Source organism: Lycorma delicatula, chromosome 13, assembly GCF_047948215.1.
Source record: "Lycorma delicatula isolate Av1 chromosome 13, ASM4794821v1, whole genome shotgun sequence".
NCBI lineage: Eukaryota > Metazoa > Arthropoda > Insecta > Hemiptera > Fulgoridae > Lycorma > Lycorma delicatula.
In genome coordinates, this window is record NC_134467.1 from 10,857,609 (window position 1) to 10,874,234 (window position 16,626).

General features: G+C 30.4%; 1 protein-coding gene across 1 annotated transcript in view; it reads right to left on the reverse strand.

Annotated features, from left to right (window-relative positions):
• Nucleotides 1-16,626, reverse strand: part of Camta (Calmodulin-binding transcription activator) — a 403,237-nt gene that overhangs the window by 43,682 nt on the left and 342,929 nt on the right. The window contains exon 25 of the mRNA XM_075381347.1: nt 5,646-5,951. Within this exon, the coding sequence (XP_075237462.1) occupies nt 5,646-5,951 (306 nt within the window). The remainder of the gene's footprint in view (nt 1-5,645; nt 5,952-16,626) is intronic.

Sequence of the window (16,626 nt, forward strand, 5' to 3'; positions counted from 1 at the left end):
CTGATCTTATGTGATAAAAATTAGTTTAAAGAAAACTGATCGATTTGTTTTTATGATGTGTATGTAAAGGTAGACAGACGTAGATAGATGCAGGGGACATATTTACTGAATAATATATTTACCAATGTTTGAAAACAAAACCTATCATGAAAACAAGATATTTAGAGCAATATATTTAATGAAATATTAGAAGTGACTAATTTATTTTTTCCATTAACTAAGCATCTAGTACCTACCACCTATTTTATATGCTTTTCTTTTATCACTTGAAAAAAAAGAATTATTCACTTATATATATTACATTATTTATTAACTTCTTTGCTATAAGCTTTTCTATATAATATTATTATATATCTTTACCTTTCTAAAAAAAAAAATATATCTATATAAAAAGATAATTAATAAAAAGTCTTCAACTGATTTAATAATATAGAGATTTTCAAAATCTTATTTATTTTTCGTAAAATAAAAGATAAATTAAAATGATTAATAATAAGATTAAATCTTATGAGGAGGCTGTTAATCCTAAACCCCATGGGGGAAGACAACCGCCTTGTAACCACCTTGGTCACCACACCACTCCTTCTATTCCTAGCACTGATGGGCTTTACCAGAAGTTGTCTTTTAGACACTCTAAACCTGATAACACAACACAGTCATCAGCTTGGCTTCAGTTCAAGATGGTACTGATGCAAATGCCTTGGCATACATTTCATCAGTGTATTTACACAACTTTCTATCACCTTTGTGCTCTCTACCAACCATGACCACCTACCACAACTTACAACCATCAACTATCAAATTAACCAATTCGCAGAAGCACGATTCCTGCGTCTTCCTCTAATAACTGAGGTTTCACACAAAAGCTCTTCCTATATCTAACTTCAATTAGACTATGCACTCAAATCATTACTTGACTGCGTCTTTAAACACCAAAAATACTATCCTCATACCAGAAAGTGTTGATCACAAGAATGACAATTTTGTCCTACATCCTGACCCCTAAGGAAAAAATACACACCATGTGACGGTTAACCATTGCCAAGCCACCTCTTCTGTTCCTAGCCTTGATGGGCTTTACCGGAAATCATTCAAAACCTCGGCAAAAGGAATCTCTCAGCCTTGATCTTGCCTCAGTCAGGATGCCACCAATATGGTGGCATCACAGACTGTCTTTTGTGGTGGCAAAAGGAATGTCACCACATGTGACATTCCTATCGGTGTACTACTACCTAAAGAACTCATAAAAACAAACAAAACACATCTCATCAAATCTCGAACAAGACTGATTTGACAATACTTGGGGGAACTAACCTACTGCCTGAGAGTATATAAGATGAGCTCAACATGCAACAATTAACACTATACTAAAACAAAACAAAAGGGTAAACTTAGGCAAAACCCTAAATTCCATCTGCAATCCTCTCCTTTGCTAAACAAACAAGAACATTTTCCACGATCATCCATTCTGCCTGGTTTCTTCAATTCACATGGAGATCCAACATCGACCCGATGATATTGAGCCGGCAAATAATCTCGTGCACATTAATTCATATTTAGTCCATTCATACTCCACGTGGAAGGCATCGTCCAGGAGTTCACATTGTGGACACATACAAGAATCCACCAGGCCGAATCGCTGCTGTCACATTTTGTTGAGTGGTAGATAGTTCCCTAGACAGGAAGCAGCAAGATGTCTGTATCGGACAAAACGCAAGGTAAGCCCTAACATGTTAAGGCTAGCGAAGTGCCTTTGATAAGGTTTGATGATTCGCCTCCTTCTTCTCAGAAAGAGGAATTGCAGGCGGTAATACTTAGAGTGATGGGTATTGTTTCTTCTAGCAAGGTGGAATATGTCTTGGGAATTTTCCTTGACATTTCCGGAGCCTTTAACAACTTGTGGTGGCCTTCTATTATTTATCAACTGCAAAGGAGGGAGTGTATTGAAAATGAGTTGAGTGTGTTGCACAGTTACTTCAGTTATCGGTATGTGTTGCTCTGCGAGGGCAGCCATGAAGTGGGTAAGATACTGTCGAAGGGTTGCCCCCAAGGCAGCGTGTTGGGTCTTATGTTGAGGATAGTAGTATTCGATTCTCTTCTGCGGCTGAGACTGCCTAGCGGGTGCTGCGTGGTGGCTTATGGCGACGATGGGCTCCTGCTAGTCGAAGGATGTTCACGGAGGGAGGTCGAAATCAGAGCTAATGAAGCTTATCGGATGCTCGTGTTGTGGAGTCGGCAAAACAAAATGATGTTTAGCCCCGAAAAGACCACGATGATGCTGCTCAAAGGTCATTTGGTTGTGACGCGGCAAGCCCATTTTTCGACGTCAGGCCAATGAATAAAATGTGTTCAGGTTCAAAAGTACCTCGGGATGTACCTTGATAAGGATTTCTGATTTAAGGAGCACTTGAAATACGTCGCAGGAAAGCCTTGTAATGTTTTCTTTGGTATTCGACGTATGGTCAATCCTGATTGGGGGTCTTAATTTTAAACCCATGGGTATCCTTTAAAAGGGCGTATGCGAGGCGATTATGTTGCATGCTGCGTCGGTATGGGCAGGTAAGATAAAATTTACGACCTATCGGGATATTTTGTTGATGGCTCAACGTTTTTTGTTGATAATAACTGGAGGTTATCGAACGATCTCTCGAGAGGCAGTCTTGGTGATTGCATGTGTGAATCAAATATGGTTTAAAAAATAGTTCTTATGTATAAAATCTGTAATTTTTTCATATATTTTCATTAGTTAAAAAAAAAATAAATAAATAAAAATTTGAAAATCTCTTTACTATTAAAAATAATTCTATTAAAAAAATGATTACATATAAAAAATAGATAAATATTAAGCAATAAAAAGTGCACTGAAAAGTATAATAATAGTAAAAATCAACAATTAAATGCATCTTTTAATATAAAGAATATAATTATAAAATAATGCATTGCTTATATATAAATAAATTACGCATACAAATAACAAACAACTTGCAGTACTGTTTAAACAATTAGGAACGGTTCAAATTAGATTTACGATATGGATCACCAAAGTATTATTTATATAATTACAATTACAATTACAGGCCAAAACTCACTTACAATTGCTGCACATTTTTATTTGATAACAGATGAATTTAGTAAACCAGATGTAAAAATCCAAACCTGATAAGATTTGAATCTAGAATCATCTGGATAGCGATGGAAGGAAGAGATGCTACCACTCTACCACTAAGATGGGCAGCTTAAAACCTTTTTGAAGGACGGTAAGATGGCGAGGGGTGGTCCTTAGATTAAATCCAAAATGGTTGCGTCTAACTTGACTTCAAAGATTTTCAAGCGGTTTAAGTAGTTTATTTGTATACCTGCACTCACAGCAGTAATATACCCCTGATCGGCGAGCATTCCATTCTCATAATCAAGAGGTTTTGTGTTTCAATGTCCACTGATTTGCTGCTGTGCTGCTAATATAAATAAACAGCTTGAAAATCTTATCCAAGAGATATAATGAATTAAAATCCTGATATTCTCTTTATTGTACACCTGCATATTTAATTATGTTATTGCTTAAAGTCATCTGTCTAACTCTTAGTAAAAAACACTACCTTTTAAAATAGTTGTACTCAAGTTATCAACACTTTTTAAGTATGTAGTAATATTCTGGTAACTTTAAATTGCTAATTAAACTTTTCTTTGTGGAGTTAAAAAAATTGATGTAACATTGATCGTTATATCGTCAAAAGTAATTTTTCTACGTTAATCATTTTTTAGCTCAAAGAGCTTTATAAAAAAATTTTAGAAGTTACATTAAATGATTCAGTAAAATATCTACTTTAAAATGGTTAGAATTATTCATCAAGATTATTCAAAAAAGTTAAAATTAAAAGAAAAATATAGAGTATGTATTCTTATATCAATTTTTATAAAAAAAAAATCAACCTATTTTAACGATACCAGCTTTAAGACGGTCTATCAGTAATGCATTACTGACAGATAATTAATAGATTTGGGAACATAATGTGAAATACCTATACAATCTGCACACAAAATGGGAAGGTTATGTTCAACTAAAGAATTTATAAACATTTCACATTAATGATATTGGTCTTATTATTAAAAATTGTAATAAAATATGTAATTACAGTAAAATATGTAATATTTTATATGTAATAAAATATGCAATTTGGAGTGCTATAAAAAAAAACTCTTGTTATAAAAATGGTCAAAATTGACAACCTAGTAATCAAAATAAAAAAGAAACATGACCATTCTTTTGCACACTCCGACCTACATTTCTGACACAATTTAAATTTCTATTCGTTAGACTCCATTCATATTATTTGAGTTTGGAATATTTTTGCTACTGGTTATAAAAATTCACAAAAAAACTGTTTCATTAAAAACAATTTAATTAAGCTGTTAAAAAGAAGGTTTGTTCAATTAAACTGTTTAAATTGTTTCATTAAAAACAATTTAATTAATCTGTTAAAAAAGAATATTTGTTCAATCAAACTGTTTACACTGATACACAAATAAAAATCTTTTAGAAAAACTAAAATACTTTAGGAGAAACTACAATATAACAAAGAATAAATAATACTAATGTGCAGAATACTAAATATTAATTTTGCAGTTATATTTATGAATGTGTAGCGCATCTGTTAAATAAAATAATAACTTATTCTATAAAATAACAATATCTTTCTTTACGAAACCTGAAAACAGAACTGTTTTTGTGTAACTCAACACAATAGTCTGGTTTACAAGAAAGGGGGTCTTATTATCCTTTTGTTGATATTTTTAATAAATTACTGAACCGTTTAAAATAAAATATCTTCCTAACAATTTCTTGAAAATACAATTAAAATGTTATTTTATTGATACAATATAATTCTGGTGATGAATTATTAAATAAAACTATAAAAAAGACCCTGAATTTTCAGCATCTTGTTCAGTATATACATAAATATGTGCTCAAATAACTATCATTAATCTCTTCTGAACTGTGATTTATTTACAATTATTTTTTAGAGCTAGAATCTTCCTGTATTTGCCTTAGAATTGTTTGATGATTTTTAAATAATTAAGATTGCTTTTAATCACATGTATTTTTTTTAACTTTATAATTAATATGTGTATTTTCTAATACTACTCTAATCAAATGTTTACCCAGGTTTCCCTCAACCAGATCCAGACAAACAGTAGGGCAGTTCCTTTTACTAATCTGTGAAGTAGCATATCTATCTATCTATTCTAAATATAAATGATTTAACCGTTATAAAAATTTAGTTAAAAAGGGATTAAAATATATCTGCAGAATAAAAATCTGTTATAAACTTTTATTAAAAAAAACTACACCAGGAGGATTATATGTTAAGGAATCAAGGATTAATTAAATTAAAATTTGAAGAAATTATAAGAATTATAAAGGAGGACAACAATTACATTATGTAATGCCTATAATCAAAAGTCTGGGTGTAGAAGGTATATTAAGATAATCAATTATTAGTACTGAAGAGAGTTAAATGTAAGACTGCATCAAACCAGTTGAATGAATAACATAAAAAAAGAATTATTCAAAACCAGATTGCAAGTTCCTTGTTTTTAATTAACAAATTAAAAGTGAGAATAAAGAAAAGAAATAAAATACTTACCGGTATATGAGGTGGAAGTCATAGCGGGAGTAGTGACTGTACTGTCATTGCTTCCGATCATCATAATACTATCACCGTCATCATCATCGTTGTTTTCTTCATTATGATTATCACGATCATTTATATCATTAGAAATACTATGATTAAAATTATTATTACTATTATTTGGTGAGATAAGTAGTTGGTTACAAGAGATGTCATCGGCGGTTGTAAAATCATTTAATTCCAGTTGTTTTAAAAGTAGACAATCATTTTGTCCAGGATGCAATAGACTATTTGTAGTTAAATCATGCTGATACGTATCACCTGGTAAAACTATTCACATCTTACTAAACTATCGACTAAAACCTAACTTAATAAATTTTTTAACTTAAACAAAAATAGAATCATAACATTTCTATTAAAAAAATTAGAAAAAAATGTTAAAAGTTTTTGTTATTACAACTTAAAAGAAATATGATATGAAGAGAATAAAAAAGTTCTTAAAACTGGTGGATAAAATAATTTACATTTGAGAATACTCAAAAAAACTGGTTAAAAAAAAATTTAAATCCTAATTTTTGATTGTTAAAAAACTATAAGTAGATTTAAGTGAACTAATATTCTTACAGAAAAATAAAGACTTTCTAAAAATTAAAAAAAATATTTCTTTCAACAAGTCCAAATTGAAGGCAAAACATCATCTTCATATTTTCATTGACAATGTGTGATTTTAGGGACATCAAAAATTTATGTATAAAGTCCTAAATGTTCTGTTTAACAAATTTTTAGAGCTTGCACTTAAAAGTGTCAAATCTGATTTTAAACAGATATGGAAAATGATGCTATATGTTTTCCATAAATGTTTTATATAAGCTATTTTTAGTAAAAAAAAGTATTCGTTCAATAAAATAAGTTATACAGTATATTTCAACCACGTCAAGGACGATATTGTTAAAAAAAATCAAAAATTTCAGAAGTAATCTTTTCAGTAAAGACATTATAAATTTATAAAACTTTTTGTATGTAATACATGTAAAAAGCTATTCATGTGGCAAATAATTACGTCAACACTCTTTAACATATTTAAATTAATTACCGAATTAAATAAATTAATAGAAAAACAAATGAAAAAACCATTAAAATTGATAAATAAATAATAGGATAGAATGACTCAGGTGAGCAAGGAAATACAGTTTTGAAAAGCCTTCTAGTAGGATGGCTCACATTTAATTTGAGGGAGAAGACTAGGAAAACAGACAATTAGAAACGCATAATGTGACAGCAGCACATGATATTCAGGATCTAGAATTGATACAAGTAACTAAAAAAATAACTAATATTTTTCTACAAGATGGAAAATATAACATTTATAACACTAAACAAAAACGTGTTTTTAATAAATCTCTGAAATATTTTTTCTATCTTTTATAACAATTTTCTTTTGAGGTTAGGAAGAGATTTGGTAGTTCTTTGTGACTGGATATTCTTTCTTCTCTTCCACATACTATAGATAATAAGATCAGAAACTTTTAACAACTGAAAAATCACCAGAATTTGAACTCTGTACATCTTTTTTCTTTCTTTTTCCTGTTTAGCCTCTGGGAATTACCGTTCAGGTATTACTTCGGAGGATAATATATATGAGTTAAGATGAAGTGTAGTCTTGTACGGTCTCAGTTCAACCATTTCTGAGATGTGTGGTTAATTGAAACCCAAAAAAAAAAAAAAAAAAAAAAAAAAAAAAAAAAAAAAAAAAAAAAAACACCGGTATCCACAATCTATTATTCAAATCCATATAAAAATAACTGACTTTACTAGAACTTGAATGCTGGAACTTTCAACTTCCAAATCAGCTGATTTGGGGAAATGCGTTCACCACTAGACCAACCTGGCTGGTTGAACCCAGTACATCTGGATGAAAGATAAGGAAATTACTACTCTGCCATTTTTGAAAGCTTAAATATAACTGGAAATTAATAATTATTGAGTGTATGATTATTAAATCAAAATATACTCTATATTAACCCGCTGTGCTGATAGATTTAGTATCCATTTCTTTTTTTAAAAAGGAAACACAAATCTTGAATACATTTTTACAATATTTTACATATGAGGTGTGGAAGAAAAGTAATGAGATTGGCAAGACTGGGAGAGATCTAGCAATGATACAGGGTTTCCCTTCACACAGCTTGTGCGTCAACCATTCCCAGACGCTCAGTGAAAGTTTCAACCTCGTAAAGTAACTATGTGACCCTAGAGAATGTGATAGTGAAATTGCATTTTTGTAGTGCATTACGAAAAAGGAACAGTAAAATTTGGAGCCACCATGTGCCATCAAATTTCGGGTTAAACTTGATGAATTCATGAGTTTTGAACTACGAAAAGTTGTAACAAACCTTTGTAGAAGATTCCTTATCAGACCACAAATTTTTCAGTGGCACAAAGCATTTTTGGAGGGTCAGGAAACAGTGGAAAGCAAACCTTGCTCAGGAAGGTCTTTAACATCGAAAATTGAGGAAAATGTGGAAAGCGTGAGGGGTCTTTTGAAGTCAGACCATCGACTAATGTTAAGACTGACTCAAGATTTGGGCATCAGAAAGGTATGTGCCAACTTGGTGGCAAAAAAATCATTCCATTGAGCAGAAAGAAAATCAAAAAACTATGTGCCTTGACTTTGACAAAACTGAAAATGACCCAGGTTTCTTCAGTTGTGTGATCACTGGTGATGAATGATGGATTTTTCAAGTACAATCCAGAAACAAAATGTCAAAGTCAAGAGCGGTACACATACTTCTTTTCAACCAAAAACGTTTGATTGAGCAAATCAAAAATCAAATCCATGCTGATTTGTTTTTTTGACAGTAGGGAGATGTTCACAAAGAATTTTTGTCCCAAGGACAAACTGTCCACCAAGTATTTATAAAGAAGTACTTGAAAGGTTCAGAAAATGGGTGCTTCATGTGAGATCGGACATTTCAAACACTTCAATACTTCACCATACAATGCCCCCTGTCACTTGGTCATCTTCATCAACCAGTTTTTGAAAAAATTAAAGGTTTCCAGTGGTTCCTCAGCCTCCCTGATCACCTGATCTTAGTAAACCCTTTGTTTCTCTCTTTTGGATGTTTTGAATTCCAGCAGCTGAACAATTCCAGTTGAAGTTTTCCAGTAATGGAAAACTTCAACTGGAATTGTTTGTATTGTTACAAAGAATAAAACAATGCCTCCGCTGATATTTAGCTGTCCAAGGGAACTACTTTAACGTGTGTAATATATTGATGTATAAAAATAAAATAAAATTCTTGAAAAAAAAATCAGTCTCATTACTTTTCTGTTACACTTCATACATCAAGAGAAAAACTTCTGGATTATGAAAAAATAACAGTTTTGAATAAAATGATCCCTAGAGAAGAAATTTATAACATGTTAACATAAAATGAAATCGTACTAAAAGCTGAAAGTAGACATAAAAATTAAAGCGTAATTATAGAACCAATTGATCCTCCCTTGGATTAAGACACAGAATAAACTGAGAATGACAATGAGAATGATGGAAAGGTATTCAATATTAATTAGTACAAAGGAGAAAGGATAAGAAAAGAAATTAAACGGGTCAGACAGCAGGGATTCTAGATATAGTAACAAGGAGAAAAAAAATTAAATCGAATGGGGTAGGGCATATAATAAGAAGTGATCGGTAGGTGAAAAGAACCATGTTATAGACACCTTGGAAATGGAAAAGAGGAAGAAGGCAGCCCTAAAAGAGAGTGAGAGAAATAGATGAGAAAACTTGGCTGAGAGTTACTTGGGATAGAACAGAGTGGAAAAAAATGACATTGTTTTTTGTGAACTGTAATTTACAGATTTTGAAATATAGTTTGCCCGAAAAGTTAACTAAAGAACTGTAAATACATTTCCTTTTCTTTTACCTAACTGAAATGATTATTAAGTAATTTTTTATTTTTTTACCTCGGCAAAAGCTGATTTTGTATATTAATGCAAATAAAGGTTTCTTCTTATTATTATTATTATTACTAAAAGCTGAATACATACTGAAAGGTAAAAATCAAGTGATCTGAATTAAGACTGATTCACACCTCTTTTTTCAAAGATTAATCTTAAAAAACGATCAAAATATCTGTTATACAAATATACTATTTTATAATAAAAGTCACAATATTTTACAAATGAAAACTGATATAGTCGAGCATTATCTGTTACATATAAAATACTAATGGCAATTTGTTATAATTAATTGAATGTCAACTGTTTATTTTCTACTTTTGATTCTGCATTCAACAAAGTTAGATGATATTGGAGAAATAATTTCCAGATGACTAATATATTTTAATTAATGACCGTAAAGACCAACATAAATTAATATCTAAAAATACTTTAAGATGATTTGTAATCAAAAACTTGATTTTATCACAATATACATAGATAAACTCAAGAACTTTATAACTCTCCTCATATTAAATTAATATAACGTTTTCTTTATTAGTTGCATTTTTAATTAATCTGAAAATTAAAATTTCCAACATACAATTTGTTGGAACAACTAATGAATCTAATACAGCTGATATTATGTTATTTTATTCTTTTACTTCAGGTCACTGACACCTACAAATTTAAATAAAAACAAAATTATCTCATGATCTACTTATAAAAACTATGTCTAATCTGATTACCAATCAGTGCTATGGAGATTAATATAAATAAAAGCAAAATATATGAAATCAGCCCAATTATAAATAAATACAAAAAAAAACCATTACAAAGAAATAAATAACAAAGATCTTAAGAACTTACCCGTGTAAGTTTAACAATAGAACTGATTTATTCAAAAATTGATTTTTTTCGGTTTTACAGAATAAATCACATAACTGCAATAAAGGAGCAAAAAATGAAATTAATTTCCATACCTATCACTCCTCCTTTCTTGGATATCTCACTGGTACCCTGATTACATGTTGGCAAGTTCAAATAACCATTATGGCAAACATTCTTTTTAACTGGAGCAATTCATATGGGATGTATTTGCTTGTGGGATGACTGTAAGAGGTAGCAGAAAAGGCAAATTAATGTGCGAGATGATAGCTACTAATAAAAACAGCAACCGGTGATAGAATCATTATAACTGGGAATGAAAATTGGTTCATCATGACAACCAATAAGCAAAAGTCAATCGATGGAATATTATCTTTCAGATTGTCTACGTATAAGAAAATTTAAATAAGCTACCTTCACAGCAGAAAGTCAAATACTTCAAATAAACAAATTTACATTCGATTTCTGAAAAAAGTTTTCAACATTACAAACAGCGCTGAACAATCTGAAACATCAATACAACAGGCTAATGTCTGGTATTGATGCATCAACTAGACTGAGTACTGTACGGGCCAGTCAGTTTCCATCCAGATGTCTACCACTGGAAGTTGACTCGGTCCAAACACACTACCACTTAATGTAGTGATTAGCGCACGGGTACCTCGATAAAATCGTCTTGGGTTCAATTTCGTGGAAGGTTTTGAGATTTTTTTTCACTGATCATTTCACCCATCTTATTTTCCTTATTAAAATACATGAAAGTGCACATCCAGGTTAAAATAATAAATGTAACTGTAAGAACAAAGAGAGGCAACCCTATTATATTGTAAAAATTGAATCGGATTCACCATAGGGCACTGCACAGTTACTCAGACAAAAGTGCCTTGATAAGGTTGCTAAATGTTTGGCCAGGAGTTTGAGATCAGTCAATATGGACCGGGTGCAAAATTTACCATCATTTCAAAATAACTATTTTTCTGTCTGCTCAGAAATAATTATAAGCTACTGCTGTCACGAGTCCAACTCTTAACTAGTTCACAGAGTAGACATTAATATTTCTATCTCACCAATGTTAATAAGGTATGTATCCAGCACTTGAGTTATCCGTTTTGAAAACTAAAAAAACACTAATGTATGGTATTTTAATTATAAAGACAAATAAACATCATCACTTTTTAGGATAAAACATCAAACTCATGTGAGTAAATGACAAAGTGGAGAGAAAATGTAAAATTTATACTTTCTGGTTACCTTTTAATATAGCCCGGAATTAGTACCGTCACACTTTTTCAAAAAAGTTGAAATGGATTAGAAAATCAACATATTTCATTAGATGCTTACTTTAAAATAAATAATTTATTAAAAGCATCGAATGAACAAATAAATGAACAATTAGAAAAACATCAATAACTTTATTGATTATGTTGAAAAAAACAAATCAATTTTGTTAAGAAAATAAATCGGTTCTATTGTTTTGCATTGTCTCAAAATATATTTTAGATGATATCAGAAATTATTTATTAATCTATACTGACATAATTCTTTAAAAATATCAGGCTTAAAAGTGCAAATACAAAAAAAAGCAAACTAAAAGGTTTACCCGCATAGATTCAGCACCAGAAGATGATGAAAACTATTATTTCATAATAAATAATCTATTACATATTCTCAATAATAGAATGCATATCAAAACCAAAGCCAAGAATAATTCATTTTCTTTTTTTAAATATTATCTTCTTCTTTACTATTCAGAATTTGGGGGATTAAACACAAATTGTACTACTGTAGAAAATTTTTCAATTTGGATCAGAATGTAAAGCATTTTGTTTTCGAGTTTCGCTAATGAAAGGTTTTGTCTAGATTTCTGCTTTGAAGGTTGAATAATGCATACAATAAAACTCTGCAGATATAAATTATTCATCAAAATTAGTGGTTTTATATGAAAAATTAAAATAAAAAAATCGGTTCGACAACTAGAACTCCAGTAGTTTCAGAGACAATTGTTGAAAAACACGCTTTTCTTAAGTTTGCCATAAATTTACTTTGTTAAATTGCCAAATAACCAAATAAAACTTACAGACAAAATTTGAAGAGAATTTAATTCTGAAAAAATTTATTAATTAAAATGAATAAAAAACCATTTTCTTTTCTTAATGGTTTCACCACATAAGGTTGAAACTTGTCTGTGGGATATGGAAATGGAATTTTGTAGTGTACGAAAAATGGCATGCCTGACCGGGGTTTGAACCTGGGACCTCCAGATCATGAGCCGAGAAGCTACAACTCTGCCATGGAGTTCAGCATAGATTTTGAAAAAAATAATTTTTATCGAAAAATACAACAAAAAATTGTAAAAAAAATTTTTTCAGAAAATACTGGAGAACACGTATAAAACCATAAATTTTGCTATGTAATTTGTGTCCAGTTTTAATAGAACATTATTTGATAATGTAGAAAAGAAATCTTTCATTAGTTGTAACTAAAAAACAAAGCGTTTCTAGCCTATTTTATATGAATTTTAAAAAATTATAAGAATTCATCAATAAAATATGAAAGAAACTTCTTCAAACACCCAGAATGCACTAAACATATATGGAAATATTAAATAATATACTGAACGATTCCAAATTGCACGCAATTTCTTGGGAGATGATTCTAGAGATAAAAATAAGAAAAAAATTTCATATAAAAATAGATCAGAAAACGGTTCATTAGCAAGTTTTGGCTCGCGAAACATTTAGCCCTGCTTTCTGCTCCCCCTTAGAAATTAAACCATACTAAAATTCTTGGGGTACAAATTGAGGGGTAAATTTGGTGCTTCCTTATGATTTTTTAACTAAGAAATTGAATAAAAGTGGTCCCGGACCTCTATCTCACTTAGGTTTTAAGAAAAACAGAGTAAAACATGAAAATGTTTTCTTGGAAAATACACTTTTTTAGGTTTGGAATAAAATAACTTTGTTAATAAACAAATCAAAATTTCCGAACAATTTTATTTTTTTCTGAAAAAACCTTTTATGTTTTACCCCATTTTTCTTAAATCCTATGGGAGATATTAGTCTAGGAGCACTTTTATTCATTTTCTTAGTTAAAAACTGTAGGAAGCACCAAATTTACCCTTGATTTGTACCCCAAGAAATTTAGTATGATTTAGTTTCACACGAGAGCAGAAAGCAGGGCTAAATGTTTCGCGAACGAAAACTTACTAACAAACCATTTTCTGAACTATTTTTATATGAACTTTTTTTCTTATTTTTGGTTATAGAATATTCTCCTGAGAAATTGTCATGCAATTTGCAATCAATCTGTATATTTCACTTAACTTAAATTGTAGGTAATTAGTTTTTCTTTTTCTTTTTCAACTAGTTGCAGGTATTCCTATTATAAGAAAGTATTTTATTTAGTTTTATCAAAATTTTAAACATTCTGTATATATTAATATTAAATTATGATGAATAATTTCTTTTTTAATAATAATAAAAATAAAAAAAAATACTCCTTTCAGTAATTGTACATTGGTAATAAATGTATAATAATAAATACATAGTTATTATGTACATTACATTGTACTCTGTCATTTGGTTGAACAACTTATCAAAGTAATAAAATAATCCCTTGCTATTTGTGGGGATTAGGATCCGGAAACTTTCATGAATGGTTAAACAGTAAACCTTACCATTATTGGAAAAAGTGGATTACATTCTTAAATCATAAACAACTAGGTTGTTACACATAGAAAAAAACAGTAACATGCTAAATGATTACTAAAAAATTTATGCAGATTAAATAAATAGTTTGTTTATAGTAACTTTTGCATCCTACTTTATTATGAAATATTGAAATTATGTTCAGTAACACTAACTTTAACAAAATTTTATTAAAAAAAATAACGTTATTTTACAAAAATGTTTTTTAAATAACTAAATACCCAAACTGTTGCAGTTTTTGCTAAAAAAGTACATTTTTTGTGTATGTTTTTTTATTTTTTTGTGTTGTTCAAATTATTCATGGTATGCTACCAATACCATATCAAGTAGACATCTAAAATTCATAGAATGTTCTAGAAAAGGATAAATATCAAAAAATTTAGTTGCTAACTGTCTATCTAAACTAAAAATCCCATTCAGTGATCTGAGGTTAGTAGGCTTAACTGAAACTTCATTGTCATCATCCTCTTCCACATAGGTAGTTGAGGGCTGCAATATTAGCTCTTCTAGTTATTTAATTTCATGTGTCAGTGACACAATTACCAACACTATGTCATCACAGCTAAGGGCACTGTACTATAAAAAACAGTATGGCCATTATTTTCGCCAGCAAGCATTGATCGTCGACATTTAAATTTTATCTACCGATTTCTTTACATTGACAATGTATATATTGAATATACATTGCAATGTCATAATTTTTCCAGCATTAAATGAGTGATAAAGATGTAGCATTTTCCACTGCCTGTAACAATCTGCTGAAAGTATGGTTAGATAATCATCATTAGAGACCAGATTATATGCATATTAAGCCCATTTTCAATGGTAATTGCATATTTTCCTTAAAATCTAGTTGTGACGCATATTTTCACTATATTTACAATATTTTTCAGTAGGGTACCTTTTTTTCCTGTTTAGCCTCCGGTAACTACCGTTTAGATAATTCTTCAGAGGATGAATGAGGATGATATGTATGAGTGTAAATGAAGTGTAGTCTTGTACATTCTCAGTTCGACCATTCCTGAGATGTGTGGTTAATTGAAACCTAACCACCAAAGAATACCGGTATCCACGATCTAGTATTCAAATCCGTGTAAAAATAACTGGCTTTACTAGGACTTGAATGCTGGAACTCTCGACTTCCAAATCAGCTTATTTGGGAAGACGCGTTCACCACTAGACCAACCCGGTGGTTCAGTAGGGTACCTAGTTGAAATCTTACGTTGTAGCCGGCCAAACCTATTAGCCGCACGGCTCTTAGAGCGCACTTAGCAGCCACGTGTCTATTATTTTGGTAGGATAATATTATGAGGCCAAGTAAAACACAGACTCACACGAGACAAGGACGGATGATACCGTTCTGCGTCACGCATGCCTACTGCAGTGCTTTCCTACTAGAAAAATAAATTACACAACTTATTGTTGATGTGTTCATCAGTTGTTTGTGTAAAGTTTAATGTGTACCATGCCTCCTGAAAAAAGTGTTTCTTCATAGATAGCTGGAGCATTTTCATACGACGGAAATGTTTTATATTGTCGAGTTTGTGAGAAAAATATTTCACGCACAAAATAGTAATAGTAATAAAATCAAACCGTACCACGTTTTGTTTGAAGCGGCATGATAAAATATTATATTTGTCATCATAATTAAATATTTATTATACCTATATATATTCTCATATAAAGTATAATGTCATCTTTTGAAAATCCCTCAAAATATCACATGAGTTTTGAATACACAAAAATGGATTGTTAGATGCCCAAAAGAATAAATCATGTAGACCAAATATTTAGAAAATTAAAAATGTAATTTATTCTTGTGTTTAATGGACAATCTCTGTTAAAAAGAATAGTCATTGAATTTCATAAACATATAATATCACATCTATCAAACCACATAGCAAAACTGTTTTCATTTAAATCAACACAATAGTTTGGCTTATAAGAAAGAACATTATTATATTTCCATTGTAATTTTCAATAAATTAGTAAAATAATAATAACTTACCTAGAATCAAAGAATAAAAAAGACAGTTTTAGTTGAGCTCGTGGACTTAATCGATTCCCTATCTTTCTGTTTGTTAGTACCACTAGCAAAAATGATGATTCCTAAAGATACAGCTTTCTATTTTTTTAAGTTTGCTAAATATGAAAAGTGTAACGCCCATTCCATAGAAAGTTTAATTCCAAGTGACAATAGCGTTCATAATGACATAATCGTTTTGAAACAACTGGATGTCTGTGTAAAAGAAAAAGTACAGGAAACCAAGGATGTCTGCAGAGAATATTGAACATATCAGATAGTCTTTCTAGTGTAGTCCTAAAATTATTTGTTAGAAAGCAAATCTAGAACAACAAAATGCCAGTGATGAAGGTATGGAATATTTTAACGAAACACTTACATGAGTCCATACCATTTACAGCTGTTACAAAAACAGCTTCATAACCTTTGAAACCTACTG